The sequence below is a fragment of the Anas platyrhynchos genome, chromosome Z, assembly GCF_047663525.1.
Source record: "Anas platyrhynchos isolate ZD024472 breed Pekin duck chromosome Z, IASCAAS_PekinDuck_T2T, whole genome shotgun sequence".
Classification (NCBI taxonomy): Eukaryota; Metazoa; Chordata; class Aves; order Anseriformes; family Anatidae; genus Anas; species Anas platyrhynchos.
In genome coordinates, this window is record NC_092621.1 from 8,361,598 (window position 1) to 8,377,244 (window position 15,647).

The window sequence follows — 15,647 nt, forward strand, 5'->3', positions numbered from 1 at the left end:
TGAAATTTCAGATTCCAAAAATACAACATGGTTTTCAACTTTATGGTTGCTTGGTCTTCAAAAACGAAATAGACAATTGGATGGATGGACTTGGCAACCCTGATAAGAACCCATCAGTCAGAATTACACTCCAGAGGTAAATGCAAACATCTTCTAGCTCCTGATCCATGGAACAGCAAGGCCATGATGACAGCCCCTGTGCTTGTACCAGTCCCTTGGTAGGGAGCAGGGAGAAAAAGAGAAAGGGCAGAAGTAACCAAGTAGTGAGAAAAAAGTGTTCCGTAGGAGACCTGATTTTAAAAAGAACTTTTATTAGAAAATACAATGCCCTGGTCATCTCCGGTCATGCGCTGGGTGCATAGCTGGAGTGTTAAGAGAGAAAAGGATGCTTTGCAGGCTGGTGTGGTGGGAAGCTAATGGGGCTGAAGCTGCCTAAAAATCCAGAAGAATTTAAATTTGAAATATAGTAATAGTCAAAATAAAGAAAATGAACATATTTTGCCTTGCAAAAAGCCCATTTTCTGGCCAGACTGAACCATGAACTTGAGCTCTGTTTGTTGCTCTCAGCACTTAATTGGTATAAGTTCATTAATGGTAATGGCATAGTAACTGGCATAATCTTTTATGCCGGTTATGCTAGTATAAGAGAGGTGAATAGGATCTTACAGTTCATCTAAAGTCTAATTTCTGCTGGGAGCAGAGTGACCACAACTCCTGCTGAAGAAACTGAAGTATGCTTTATAGGGTAGAGCGGTTAAGTTTTACATGCCTTGTGATTCCGTATCGTGCTGACATTATATATGTAGTTTACGCTCAGTGGCTTCTTTTTCCTTCATAATGTACTCAGAAGCCTCACATCAGATAGGAACTGCTTTTCAGCCAGATTTGCATTCACTTGCTCTGTTCTGCTCACCTCCCAGTGAGAGGCACACACAATTTCGGGTACCTTATCTAATGAAATCCTTGGTGCCTAGCCCTAACAGAACAGCCCACAATCTCGCTACATGTCAGCTCTTTCTTTGAACTCATTCAATCCGTTTTGCCTGAGAGCAAACATTGCCACCGAGCTTGAATTCTTGGCAACCCAATGTATTGATTGCTTGGGTGCAGACCATACGTGAAGAGACAACGCTCCCATAAAAATTGTATTCCAGTACCCAACTGCTGTAAAAGCTCCTGGTTTGCACTGTTAAACCTCCTGCTCTGTGGTGGAATGGTTGGGACTATCTGCTGTTCCATTCATTTCCAGGTGTGCTGAACTCTCTGGGGTAATCTTTAAATCAGCTGAGATTTCATACATGAAAGATGAGGATACATAATTCAAGAGAAGCCACTGAGATAAAACAGTAGCTGTAAAAAAAAAATGCAGTGTGCTGGTGGTGCCTGGTTTAGCATGTCAAAGAGGGGTGACTGCTGGTGAGGAGCGGCGCACAGCCGGCACGAGAGCATGCCGTGTGGCAAAGCAGGTAGCATCATTGTGAGCTTCACAGGGACACAGGCACCGAACAGGCTTGACACTGTGCAAGTACTGAGTTAGAAGGCACCCTACAGAAAAAGCCAGCGGTAAAGCATGGAGTACGAGGCACTCGGGCCTGGTGTCCCTTGGCTGTAGTCATCGCACGCTAACAACCTCTTTCAAAAACTTTACACAGGTGGTAGGTGTCCCACTGAGATAAATTACCTACTTTTGGTTGCTGAACAGATGGGCAGGGAAGTGAAATTTTAGTTTGTTCATTCCCAGCAGTAACTAGAAAAGATGATCTCGGGCTCTGCAGGATTACTTTTCAATAACCATACACCTGTGGATAGTCTACGCTTCTGTCAGAAACTACATAACGTCATCGATACACTACAAAATAAGGCTAAGCATTTAATGGCTCAAGAGACTAATGCTAAGACTCTCGTTCCCATATTCTTCTGAATAAATTCTAGGATGAGAAGGACCAGAAAGTATTCAAGCAGGGACCTCAACAGACAGGAGAAATGGGCTCACAAGAATCTCGTAACATTCGGCCATGTGAAATGCAAAGTCCTGCACCTGGGCCAGAATAACCCCAGGCACCAGTACATACCTGGGCTGATTGGCTGGAAGATAGCTTTGCAAAGAAGGAACTGGACACTTGTTGCCCTGGTACACACACACACACAAAATTTTAATATTAGCCAGCACAGAAAGCAGCATTGCCAGCATATTGAGGGAGGTGATCCTTCCTCTCTCCCGAGTCCTGGTGGGACAATACATCTGAAGGACCAGACCCAGCGCTGACAGACATGGATGCACTGGAGAGAGGCCAGAGAAAGGCAACGAAGGTGATTACGGGATTGGAGTATCTGACGTGCAAGGGATGCCTGAGAGAGCTGGGACTCAGCCTGGAGCAAAGGCAGCTCAGGGTGATCTCATCATCTATAAATCCTTGGTTAGTGGAGGAAAGGAGACAGAGCCAGGCTCTTCTCAGTGAAAGGATGAGGTAATAGGCACAAATTTAAACACAAGAAATTCCATTCAAATGTAAGAAAGAAAGCTTTCTGACTGTGAGGGTGGTTAAACACTGGCACAGGTTGCCCAGAAGGTTGTGGAGTGTGCATCCTTGGAGAAATTCAAAACCTGACTGGACACGTCCTGAATAACTGGCTCTAGTTGACCCTGCTGTGAGCAAGGGGTTGCATTAGATGACCTCCAGAGGTTTGTTCCAACCTCAGCCATTCGGTGACTGGCTGGGGTGTTTTCTCTTCATGAACATATTAAACCTCACTGACAGCATATGGCAAAATCCCAAGGACTCACCATCAAGGATCGGACTCTGATGTGCCCATACAGTTCAGGCACGGTGTTTTAAAGGAAGCTTAAACTGCCAGTGCCTGCAAACTAGAAAGCCCCATAAACCAATGCAAACATTAACCAAAGGCTTCTGCACAGAAGGGTCTGCAACTCAGTAAAATCAGACTAGATGCATGGGAAACATGACGACGTATTTAAACATAGGTCTTCCCTCCCTTTCCCATATCCTTTACCAAATTATTTGCATCTATTCCTGTACAAACACCTGACAGTGTAGCATACAACCCCATGTGTGTATATATATACACACATATATATAGTGTATATATACATGTATATATATTTTTATTATTTTTTTAATAAGAAAGCCATATACAAAAGTTAAGAAACTTAATAAAAATATTGTTAGTATCTTCACTTTTAGCTTGCAAATATTTTTCTGGCAGAAATCTCCAGCTAACTTTGCAGCAAGACCTCTCAAAGGAAACAGAACTCTTGCTAACAAAAAAAAAAAAGGAAAGAAAAAAAAAGCACACTACAAAATGAATGTGACCCAGGGACTTACCCTTCTATGCAACAACACGAGCAGAGTGCACAGAGACAGTGAAGTCCGCAGGGCGTGAAATTAAAATTTTCACACAGATACAATGAAGTAATGATACAATGTTACAACCTTGGCACAAAAATCTTCTGGTTTGAGTAAAGTCAATGTCACGTGATGTTACGGTTTGTGCACTGGTAGAAATGGTCTGCTGCTAAAAAGTTCATAACAAAACAGAAGGAGTGAAAGCAAGAAAATTGCATGGATAATTACAATAGGTCTATACATTCTAGTGATCTAGACGTTCCTTAAGATGCTCATCACAGCAGTATCCAGTTGTCACTGCAGGCTGAGTTAAGAAAGAACACTTCTCTTTCACGCCTCGAAATCTAGGAGCTGAGATGCCATTAGGAGATAGGAAAAAGACAACTGAAAGAGATTTGAGCTTGGCAAGGAAGGGGGAGGGAGAGGACATCTCTTATTAGATCAGTTTGCTGCCTGTGAATGAGGTGGATATGCAGGTTCCAAATTCCAAGCATACGGGTAGGAGTAGGGATGCACAGAGCAATTAACAGAGTCAGGCAGAAGCTGGGATGAGCAGCATCTGGAGCATTGTTAAAGTCCTTCTAGGAATTGTTTCACCTCTTACAGTAAAATGGGGAAGTGGCACTGGAACAGCATAGGCTCAGCAGAAAGGACAAGGTCATTGCAACGAAAACGGAGCTTGCAAAATTCCCCAGCAGATCCATGTGCAGGGGCATGGACACAAGTTCAAGAGCTTGCTACATCTGACCTGAGACTTGCAAAGCAATATATAAACTGCTCCCCTTACACCACAAATACACCTACACATTTCATCACTGAATTATCAGATAATCTGCATGGAGCAGAAAGCATTTCATTTCTAAGAATATGAAAAAGTCAGCAAACTCATAAATCATAAAGCTGCTTGTCCATTATGATGTTTCACAGATACCTGATAAACTGACAGATGTGCGTGCATTCTACAAAATATATTTATAGGTCTGAACTGTTGGGAAAAAATCTGAATTCAGCACTACTGCTCATCTCAAAGCAGGTTTTCATGATCAGAGGCACAGAAGTTATACACACAAGTCCTATTGGCAATGCGAGTGGTGTGTGCCACTCGCCCTTCAGGAAATGTAACAGAAAAAGTCAGTCTAACAGTGCAAAGGTCGTTCCTTACATGGCATGTTTCCCACCCTACTGATCCACGACAGTATGCACAGAGAAACATACAGCCAAATGTGACTTAATAAAATCTTGAAGTCTTCAGCTTATTAATTTTTTTTTTTAATTTTTCTCATTTCATTCCAGTGATTTCATTAGGTTAGACTTCTTCATCTTTATTAAAAAATAATCAGAACTGAAATGTTTCAATAAACCCAATTTCTGTTTTAAGTAGTAAAAGATGATTCAATGCAGATGAAGCAAAAATGAAAGTTAAAAGTACAATGGCAATAGAGGCTTTGGGAATCTCCTTTAAAAGATTTTAAATACATAAATTATATATTAGTACTCTAAAATGTCTTTTTTGTTGTTGTTATTATTATTACAGAAAAAGAACTTGAAAAAGCAATTTTTTTTTCCCACTATGTTCTCCAGCTGTACATATCGAACCAAATCCTTTAAAGCTTATGGTTAGGATGAACCACAGGAGAAAAACAACACTTAAGGCGCCTCTACTAAAACAGATAACTTTGTACAGGACAGAAAACAGAGAGAATATTATGTTCAGTAAAAGGCTTAATTTTCCATTATGCTTTCAAATTATTTCTCCTGAACACATTCAGACTGTAAGAAATAATTCAGCTTTTTTTCTTGCAGAGGGTCATAAATAAAGTACAACCTCATAAAAAAAAAACACGAAACACATATATGACCCCAAATTACTTTGGAGTTAGAAACAAGTCGTACCAAGAAATTTGTATGCTAAACATAATTGGTATCTATAAAGAAATGGTGTATCATCTGAAATGAAAAACAATCAAAGCAAACCCCAAATGCTTTAAGATTATCTAAAAGTTGAGGAGATAACTTCATTGCTCCAGTGACAGCCTGCCACAAAGCAAAAATTACCAATATCTAATAGCATGAATTTTTGAAAAGGAAATCTGTAATGGGAAGAGAATAAAAGTCACACCTTACAGTAGAAATTGATGCATTCAGCTTGAACAAAGATCTGTAGATTGACATTAACAATCTCCTTGCTATGGAGCTTGCTATGGGACTAGGAGTTTGACTTGATGATTCTTGTGGGTCCCTTCCAAGTCAGGATATTCTACAATTCTATACCCCATCAACTCTAAGTTGATTCTACCCCATCAACTCAAATCTCTATCAGAAAGTGGAAGGTATGCTACGTGATTCAAGGTCCCCAGTAGTAATGATGGAAAGCCTACAAAACTAAAATGTATTAAACAGTTCAGTATTATATTACACTGAATCACTGCCATTACTTTCCCTACCTATATATGGAAAAATACCACAGTTATTTCATTACACTACCCATGAAATTTCACAGTCTGAGTCTTCTGTTATTATGTCCTGTCCTACTGTAATTCCACTTAACCCCCTGGTCTAATTCCAGATACATAACATTACGAGCTTGTGACTTAAGCCCAAATATTGGGATTTTCTACATTTTTTAACAAGGACATTGAAGAGATGAAGATGGGATGGTTGGACCAGATGATCTTGGAGGTCTTTTCCAACCTTGATGATTCTACAGTTACTTAAATATCATTTGTAATATTATGGATGACTTTAGCTTAAAAGCTATAAATACTAGACAAAACCTCAATGATACAGTCTTGGAGTAGGTAAACAACACAGTTACAACAAGATGTCAGGAGATAGGCTAGCTAAGCCTTAGGCCTCTATCTAAATGTTGTACACTCTGTATGTGCCATTTTCACAATTCTATCTGATACCTGCTGATTTATCCAGTAGACAAGATAACAAAGAATTGTTCCTTACTTATTTTCTCCATTAAACTTTTGATTTTATAAACTTCTAAGGTCTCTCTAACATAGTCCAACTTTTCCAAGCTGAAGAGTCCTAGTTGGTTGGGTTCCACACTTGAGTCATGCAACGGACAGTTCAGATGTTACCACCAAAGAGCAACAGCAAACATTTCAAACTTAGATTCAGCATCTCTGCGGAGCAAAAATCCACTACAGCAGTCTTTCACTTCAGAAATGGACACAACATAAAAATGAGGAACTTTGTTAAAGAGAATGTAAAAGGACAGTCCAAAGAGTAAAAGCACTTATAAATGGCATGCATTTGTTTAATAGTCATGCTGGGTCTTCAGAAAAGGACACACAGCCTATGAAGGCAGACTTCAGAAAGCTGAAACAGAGTCATACTACTGAAGCAGAACAGCAAACTTTACAGTTATACCCAGTCAGGTCCAAATAAGGAAAATACCAAAGAACAAATTCTGAGAAATTAATACAGAAGGAAAAAATAATAATAAAAAGCACAGTAAAGCCCAGCCAAATATTAAAGGTTACCTTGAGAAAAACATAGGGTCTACTAACAAATCCTACTTTAAATACATAAAAAAAGAGGAAGTCTGAGTATCAGTCAAAGCCAAGAAGGAGCATCTAAGGATGATAAGACCATAGCAGAAAAGGTCAATGAGTTGACACATACTCACCATGAAGTTTCTGATGCCAAAGAGGACAAGGTGGAAGACTTATCCCAAGTTGAAGTTGAAGTATCATGTAAGTATATTACAGATCAAATTAACAGAATGAACAATAATAAGCTGCTGGAATCAGCTGGTACTCAAACTTCTGAAGGAGCTCTGAAGCTATGAAATAGCTGAACTATGAACTGTAATGCATAACTAATTGCCTAAAACTGCCTCGGTTCTGAGGCAGTGAAAATTGGCAAATGTAAAGTTTCTTTTTAAAAGGATCTGGAGTGACACACCAACCTACAGATGAAGAACTCTGATGTTTAGAACAAGCAGATTGGTAGTAATTATGATAAAGAAACAAATTCATAATGCAAACTTGACACATTGGTGAAAAGTATTAATTAAAAGTCATAATCCATTAGAAACCTCTACTGGATTTGTAAAACTGTTATGCATCTGGAAAAGAAAAATACAGTTTACATAGTTTACCTGCAGTTCCAAAAGCTTTTCAACAAATCTGTCACCAAAGATTCAAAAGTTTCCATAAACTAAGAGGAAAATCCATTAATGGATAGATAACTGGTTAAAAGACAGGAAATAAAGAAAGAACATTAAAATTGGTCTGCTGTAAAGTGGCCAGGGAGGTCACCAATGGAGCCTCAAAGAAATCTGTTAGGGCCTGAACTCTTTAATGCATTCATAAGCGGTCTAGAGAAAGGACAAATAATGAGATGACATTCACTGCTGATACTATGCTATTCATGGTAGTAAAAACAAGAGCAGGAGGTCTTCATTGAGGCAGAGAATTAGAGTATCATGAAGGAGAAAAAAGGTACATTAAAAACTAGTCCTGGAAATGGGGCAAATCTAATGGTATAAAGTGCTGGCTAATGTCCTTAAGTGACGGTGGCAAGACTTTCTTTTGTAAGTAGGCAACTCATCAGCTGGAAATAATTGAGAAGACAGGGCTGTGTCTGTCTGCTGAGACCATCTTCCAATGCACACAACATTTAACTATTACAGATGGGAGATGATGAGATGACTGGTGCAAAGCCTTGCTCAGACCTCACTGCAGTATCCTGATTGACTATGTTCAACTTACAGGGTGTCACTTTAAAGAAATAAATAAATAAGAGAGAATTCTTCAAAGCAGCGACAACTCTTGATTCCATCCAGATTTCCCTCACCACAGTTTTTACTGAACACATTATCACAAGTTTGCGTTCCACTGAGGAAGATGCTGTATGCTTGCAATCACACATGCACTCCCTCTCCCAGAGTTCTCAGTAACTAAGCCCTTTGATTTATAACACAAGTATTAAAATTGTATTAATAATCAAGGCACTGACCATGCAGCACACAGGTTAACCCTGCATTTGCCTCCAATTCATAATCAACACGTGAATGACAAACAACTTATTTTTAGTTCCACATACTCAGCTACACGAGGAATAAGATGTCAGTGTGTGTTACTCCAGGCTTATTTTACAGTCCACAGGAAGACAGGCATCACCAAAAGGTGATTTAGCTGATCCTAAAATAAGTCATCGACCATAAAAGGACCTGAGGGTAAGTAGCTCAGTTGTCTCAAGATAAGCAAGATGAATTCCACCCTAACTACACTAGCATCACAGTTAATCATCGTTATTACGTGGACTAACCAAGCACGGAGATTCACTGTGCCAGGATCCTGCCCTGAAGAGTTTACAGCCTGAAATTCCAGGCAGGCAAAGGAGAGAGAGAAAGGGGAATATATTAACACATAAACAATGTGGTGGAAGTATGACAAAGTCATATTTGTGGAGAATGGCTTCTTAAAGTAAGATGCGATGATTCTGTATATATTATTACTCAATTCCTCCCAAGGAGAAGGAACACAGAAGTGACTACAGTGCTAGGAAGAGAACCATGCAGAACTGTTCATTACAGAATCATGAAGAGAGGAACCAAGACTGGTCTTAATTTGTCAAGCTCTGTAGAAACTGCCATGACAGCAATTCCAGGAAAATGTTTAAAAACTACAATGCAGTGCTCAGACTACCAGTGGAGGGAAGAAAAAAAAAAAGTCAAAAGGTTTTTTTTTTGACAAAGGGGCAAAGCAAAGCACAGCAGGAACCTGAAAATAGAGGGTATTCTGAGACTAAGTCTTCAATGCTGTGATTACAAGTACAAATGAGAATCACATCCAATGAAGATTTAACAAGGTATTTGAGAACCTGCAAAAGCAGTGGGGAAAAAAAAAAAAAAAGTAATTAAGATAACAATGAAAACGATGGTAAGAAACAGACTTAAGGAGTTAAGTCAGCTTCATAATATGATTTGTAGTCTATTTTCCTTTGCTTATTATTACTTTCAAACTACAATCAACTTATTGTCATACCACTGAATGATGTAAACCTTGCCAACTACTTCAAAACTGACACGTTTTCTGTTGCACTGAACATTCCCAGAAGACATTTCCCCTCATTTTAATACAAAATCCTGTCAGATCCACATAGCTGAATAAAAAAATGTGTAAAGAATATGTAGCTGTAATAGACCTCCCCCAACTAGTCAACTTTGGAATAAAAGACGATCAAAAAAGACTCAAAGATCCAGTGCTAGATTAATGCAAATATCTGCCTGTTTGCAAGTGTACTTTTTGATTAAACTGGCATACATCAAGTACAATTAGAAAGGTTATTTATAACTAAGAAATACATAATTCTGCATTTTAATGAGGGTGACAATTACAGCCAACAGTTGCTAATTAACATTAATCCTTTTGCACTGCAAGTCAGAATTTCCCAATATGATTTTCATTGTCAGCAATGGACACACCAAAACTGTTATCACAAAGCAGCTATTAGGCAGGCTGCTTTGACACAAATAGGTGTTCCTGTTACACACAGTAAAGAGAAAGAATCTGATGATGTTTTAAATTTGATAACCTCAGATGTAAATACAGAATGTCATTTCAAAATTTACTTGATATCTACCATGTGAAATATAATCAAGGCTTATCATTTTCATGGCTGAACCCAATTCAAAGTTTCCCAAGAGTCAAGCTGCACAGGTGAAATCTGATTTCAACACAAGCTTGAAATCTCCCATTGTTAAATTTGGTTTTGATCCCCGTCCTGGGTTCACATCTGCATTTCACATTTGAGACTTCAAAGCTTTTAGTAGTCATAGCAGAACAACATAGATAAGGACCAGTGTTTGTCCTTTTTGCTCAGCTTCTGATGCCAAATTCTGGAGCAAGGGCTAAAGATACGAATGACTACTATAAATTGATTTGCTACTGTAGCATATCCGTATTTCAATTTTTTCTTATATAGAGTATTAAGAAAAAAATATATTTTAAAAATGAAACCTGAATTTTAAGTCCCAATTTTCCAAAATTGCTCTAATGTATTTCTATACTTTGATTAAACATTTCTCTGTAAATACACGCCTATAATGACAACCGTTGACCTTCTTGAACACTTCTTTTATTGATGGTCACGATCTTCTAAAAGAGATGATTTAGATATTATATGTATGTATTTTGAGAGGAGAAATTACCCCTGTTTTAGCCTCTCAGCCATGGTCTTTTCAGAAAGAAGCACCAGAAACCTATCTGTCAGTCTCTTCATACTGATCTTTAGCAGGAAAAGAGACCTGGTCCAAACACCATCGAATGCACAATATCATAATACAGCCAGTAAATAAAGCCTCTAGAAGAGTGCTGAGGTGCTCACCAGCTGGGTCAGGCAATTGGAGTGGGATCAATGTTAGATGTAAGTAAATGAGAAGGCAGAAAAGGAGAATTGTGAGCAGTAAGCAAAGAAACCTATAATGCACTTCTTACAAAGTGCTGTAAATTTCACATTTATTTTGTAAGTATGAGATAGATGGGTTATTTCTACATACAGAGGTGCCCAACTAAAATCAAGATAAGTGATATTAATGTCCTATGGTCAGTATTATTGAACCTCGAAAGCAATAAACTATGAGTCGATAAATATTACATTTGCAACATAGTTAACATTCTTCTACTGTCTCTGGCACTTATTACACATTGTAACCGCAAGTCTACAATACATTATTCATATTTGGGGTGTCACTGAGTGATGGATTGCTGTAAGAGAGGCTGTCCTTTAAATAAATCAACAAATAAAAATGCAAATGTTAACATTTTCAGCCACAACTTTTTCCATCTTGAATAGGGAATGAAAATTTCACATTATATCGACAGCCAGCAGAGAGAACAATTAACAACCTACACTGTGAATAAGAGAGATTAATTTGCCAACGTCTGGTTTTATCACTTGCATATGGAACTATATTGGACTTTTTGTGCTGCTGGTTCTCTCAGGGAGTAGACAAAACTTGTGTCTCCTATCATGTTCATCACCTAACGCACCACCCCGCTCCAAACACATCCTTAATTCCTTTAAGTGCTCAAAAGTTAGATCTGGAATGGAAGTTTTGTCTTCCCTGTCCTCCTTTTGAATCTCAAATCATGTCTTATTCTAAGGGGAAAAATAATCTATTTCTTTGGCTCTGCTTGCTTAGACAATACAGGAGAAGAAACTTCATGGTATTGTCTTAAGAGCTGAACAACATTTAAGCACCCAAAACATGCAGAGCTGAGAGATGTAAGTAAAGCAAAAGATTAAGCCTCATCACTGTTGTATTTCCTAATATTCAGCATAACAGATCTGCTCTACACTATTCCAGTGTGCATTATTAAGTATACAATTCTGCACGTTGTATTTTACTTCAGATATTAATTTGCTTAAAAGTCCCTGAATACACATTCACCTGAGATGTGCTGGGCAATTGGGTAAATAGTTTTGTTTTAAAAATGTCCCTAAACACAAATTTACACAATACAATCTGTTTATAAGAACTCCAACAGGCCACTGTAGCCTAACAGATAATAATATAGCTCAAATATAGTATTCATATTGCAGGAACTTCTAAATCACTTATTTTAATGGCTAAAAGAAACTTCATTTCAAGACAATGCATTCAGCTAGCATTAAAGCTCTGATTTAAAACTGCAACAAGAAAACATAGGCTTAATGCTGAAATCCCAGACTATCACTCAATCCCTTAATTTACCTAACTGTTCTTAAATTCACTTCGTAGATGCCCAAAGTGAAGAATGTTACAGGAGAATTATCTGTTTCCATGGTGAGCAGAACAACCTTTGCCTGTGTCTTTTTAAGTGCTTGATTATCCGCAGTGTTATAGGACATACTGTGCCAAACTCGACGGTACAACTGTTTCTACGTGGGGAGAGCCTGACAGTTGTACCAGGGTTATAATCAAATTAAATGGTCTTTCACAATGCACAATTTACAACACTTTTATATTTTAAAGCGTAACTTCATATTTTGATTTAGAACAGCTTCATTTTTGTTGTGCAACACAATCCATGTTTTGCTGAAATCATTACCTGATGATACCTAAGGTAAAATCTAGTTTATACAAAAACTTTTCATTACTAAATGGAAGCATACAAATGCTGCTACTTCCCCGCTCCATCTCCCTTCCAGCTCACAGACAAAAAAAGCAGAGCCTTGCTTCTAGGAAAACAACGGTTATGAAGAAGATTTCCCTGGTCACCAAAAAGGTGATATTTTAGGTAGTCAGAGGGCCGATGCTTTAAGAGTAAGGAACAGAACTTACTCTTCCGAGTCTGAATCTTGCCTGTGATTGTTTTCCAAATATATCAGCTTTGATCTAGATAAACAAGCACATGGAGTAAAAAAGCTTTCCAGACCTGCTGTGAACATAATTCCAAGGGGCTCATGCAGGTGTAGACACTTGGCTTAACAACACTGGATAACCAAACATGTAATGCTTGGCTGCATTATGAAAAACAGCCATAGGCAAGCATAAAAGCATGATGGGCAAACAAATTCACTATTAGACTAACTCAGGATGCCAGAAAAAGAAGCATTTTTCTTTCAGAGATAGCACTGAGATGACCTTGTGCACATTCATTCTGAAAGTCTGGTCCTTCTACAGGTGTAGCACTAAGAATCTCAAAGCACACACCTTTTCCTTCTCAGGACACGCTTCTTGTCCCAGAGGTGATTCACGGAGAGAGAAAAAGTAGCACTGCTGCGATTCCTCCTGACGCAGGAGGTAGCTGTAACACATGCTGAAGCCTCCATTGAGCCCTGCCAAGAAAGGCTATCAAGCCAACACATCTTCTACCTGCCATGCCTGCTTATCCAGCCAGCCCTCCCAGAAGCTGAGTGAGCACCCTAAAGCCTTGTGCTGGCAGGGAGCTTCTGTCACTTTCCAACACCTTCTCCCTGGCAGGCTTTCCATTGCTGCTACTGCCGAGTGCCAGGGCTTGTGCTAGTTAAAGCTGGCACAAACATGAGTTGAATCTAGTCCTATAAATTTAAATAGTCAAAAGTAATTAGATTTACATGTACTGCCGAATAAATAAATTTGTTCTTAGGCTTGGGCTTTGTGCTGCAAGTTTCCGTCCCATGCCAACTGTTGTGGTTAAGCTGTTAACCCACCCCCCCATCACAGATTATAACGAACATGCTGACAAACCCTAACTTTAGTGGCACAAAAGCAGCAATAATTCTCAATATTGATTAATTTAGTTAGTTAAACCTGCAGTCTAAGCTTATAACCATTCAGTGATAAATTGAGACTGACCTGCTGCTCAAGCAGGTTTTTTGATGAAGGATAGGATCAGCTTTAGGTCTCCACAGAAATACTTGTCCATTTACCATTTTCAATTAGAGAAGGCCATGAGTAAGGGAAAGCAAAACATGGCTGCTTAAGCTGGTCAATTATACTTACAGCACCAACAGAGAGAAAGCAAGCCAGTGAGAGCGGAAGAGAACACCCCAGAAATACAGGATTTTTCAGAATTTGCCATCAACTGGTGAAATAAAACTTTAAAGATGACAGCTAATCAGACTTGTTACTGATCACTTTATCTGATATGATTTCTAACAGCATATTTCAACAATTATTTTACTCCCCTCTGTGGAAAAGAATGGACCATCAATCCTCTTGAATAAAATTCCTTTTTCTGAGCAGTTGTTGTATGATGTGAATAATTATATCTACTCCTCAGTGCTTGAATAGAATCTTAACTTACCGCTATTAGGTGGTATCAAGCAGTATCTTTACACAGTCCTTATCTGATACTACTGCCTTGCAAAGGTAACCCTTGCTTCTAAGAGAAATGCTGAGGCTGTCTTGTAGTTTCTGTTTGCTTAAACATACAGTTACTTGTGGGAAACAGAGCCCAATCTATCTCACTTCTTAAATCCTCCCAGAATTACCATCTTTTCCTTCAGAACAACAACAAAAAAAGTGTTTCCATAGCAAGTAAGTACAAATTTGTCAATATTGATAGTGATTTTTCACCTATTATATATCGCAAGTTCTCTCAGAAGATAGAAATAAACTGCCAGCTGCTGCCAAGAATACAGGGATGATATCAAGCATACATTTTCCTAGTCCACTGGGCCAAGAAAAGATTAAATCTGACTCAAGCCCTCTCATTCTCCAAGAAACATTTAACTCTTCTTATGAACGGTTGTACAGTCTTGTCATTCCACTGCACAAAGTCATCTAACTAATGGTGTAAAATATAGCAAATTCATACTTTAATCTGCATTTACTCAGTTGCTTAACTAAAGATTTTATTACAATAAAATATGGGATATGATAAAGAAAAGCAAGAATTGTATGCTGTTTTTCTAGGCACTTACCACTAGAATTGTAATCCTGCCCAAAGAAGGCAAGTTGTTTTTAGACTCTTAAGTGTAACAACAATGCTGCTTTCTGTTTCTTCATTGGAGCAGAAGTGATAATGCTGCTTTTCCAGCGCATTTAGTGCAGATATATAGCATAATCAGGAATTGCTGACTTAATGTGATTTTGTTGCTTGTCATTAAACATAAAATAACTCTGGTACAAAACATTTTAAAAGAAATGCCATTTGATAAAATATAGGGGGGTGGACAGGGGGGGAATGGAGTATAGGGGGATTAAAATCTTCAAGTGGATTTAAAGCCTAACATGGGTTAACACCATCCATTCAAATTATTTATAAATGTATTTAATGTGTCAGGACTTGGAACATAAAATACTTTCTATTCAAAATCTAAGTAAAATTAAAATGTTAGAACTTGGCATATTCCCGCTTTTCTTATTCTAACAAGCAATTTAAGGCTTACTATAAATGTCAAAAGGATATGGCAGTTTTTAGCTTATATTATCCATCTTGTGCTAACATGAAATATCATAGAAATTCAGCCACTTCCCTGCATCTAGGAGAATTTGATAGTTGCATTTGCAGAATCTTAAACCAGAGATTACCCAGAAACTTACCGTGAAGTGTCATGCTCGATTGGTGATGTGGCTGTGGTTACAAGCTCTTTGCCTCTGCCTATCAGTCCAGGAGACAAGGCTGCATCCCTCTTAGGTCCTGAAGTTGTCCCTGTGAAACGAAGTGAAGACAAGTCAGATATTAGAGGCTAGTAAATTTGAGGCAGCTATTTCGTGATTCTGCATTATTACAGAACACCAAGACTAAAAGTAGCAATGTTTTTTGGAGTGCTTTATATACAGTTAAGTGGCAATCAAAGAATTAATTATCAGTTGACAGTACTGTGTATAGCATGCATTTCAGGATCATG

At 38.4% G+C, this 15,647-nt stretch overlaps 1 protein-coding gene across 4 annotated transcripts in view; it reads right to left on the bottom strand.

Annotated features, from left to right (window-relative positions):
• The window catches only part of KIAA1328 (KIAA1328 ortholog), a 170,833-nt gene that overhangs the window by 14,376 nt on the left and 140,810 nt on the right, over positions 1–15,647 (bottom strand). For all 4 annotated transcript variants that reach the window (XM_072031780.1, XM_038170035.2, XM_027446291.3 and 1 more), the window contains one exon: positions 15,340–15,448. In XM_072031780.1, the coding sequence (XP_071887881.1) occupies positions 15,340–15,448 (109 nt within the window). The remainder of the gene's footprint in view (positions 1–15,339; positions 15,449–15,647) is intronic.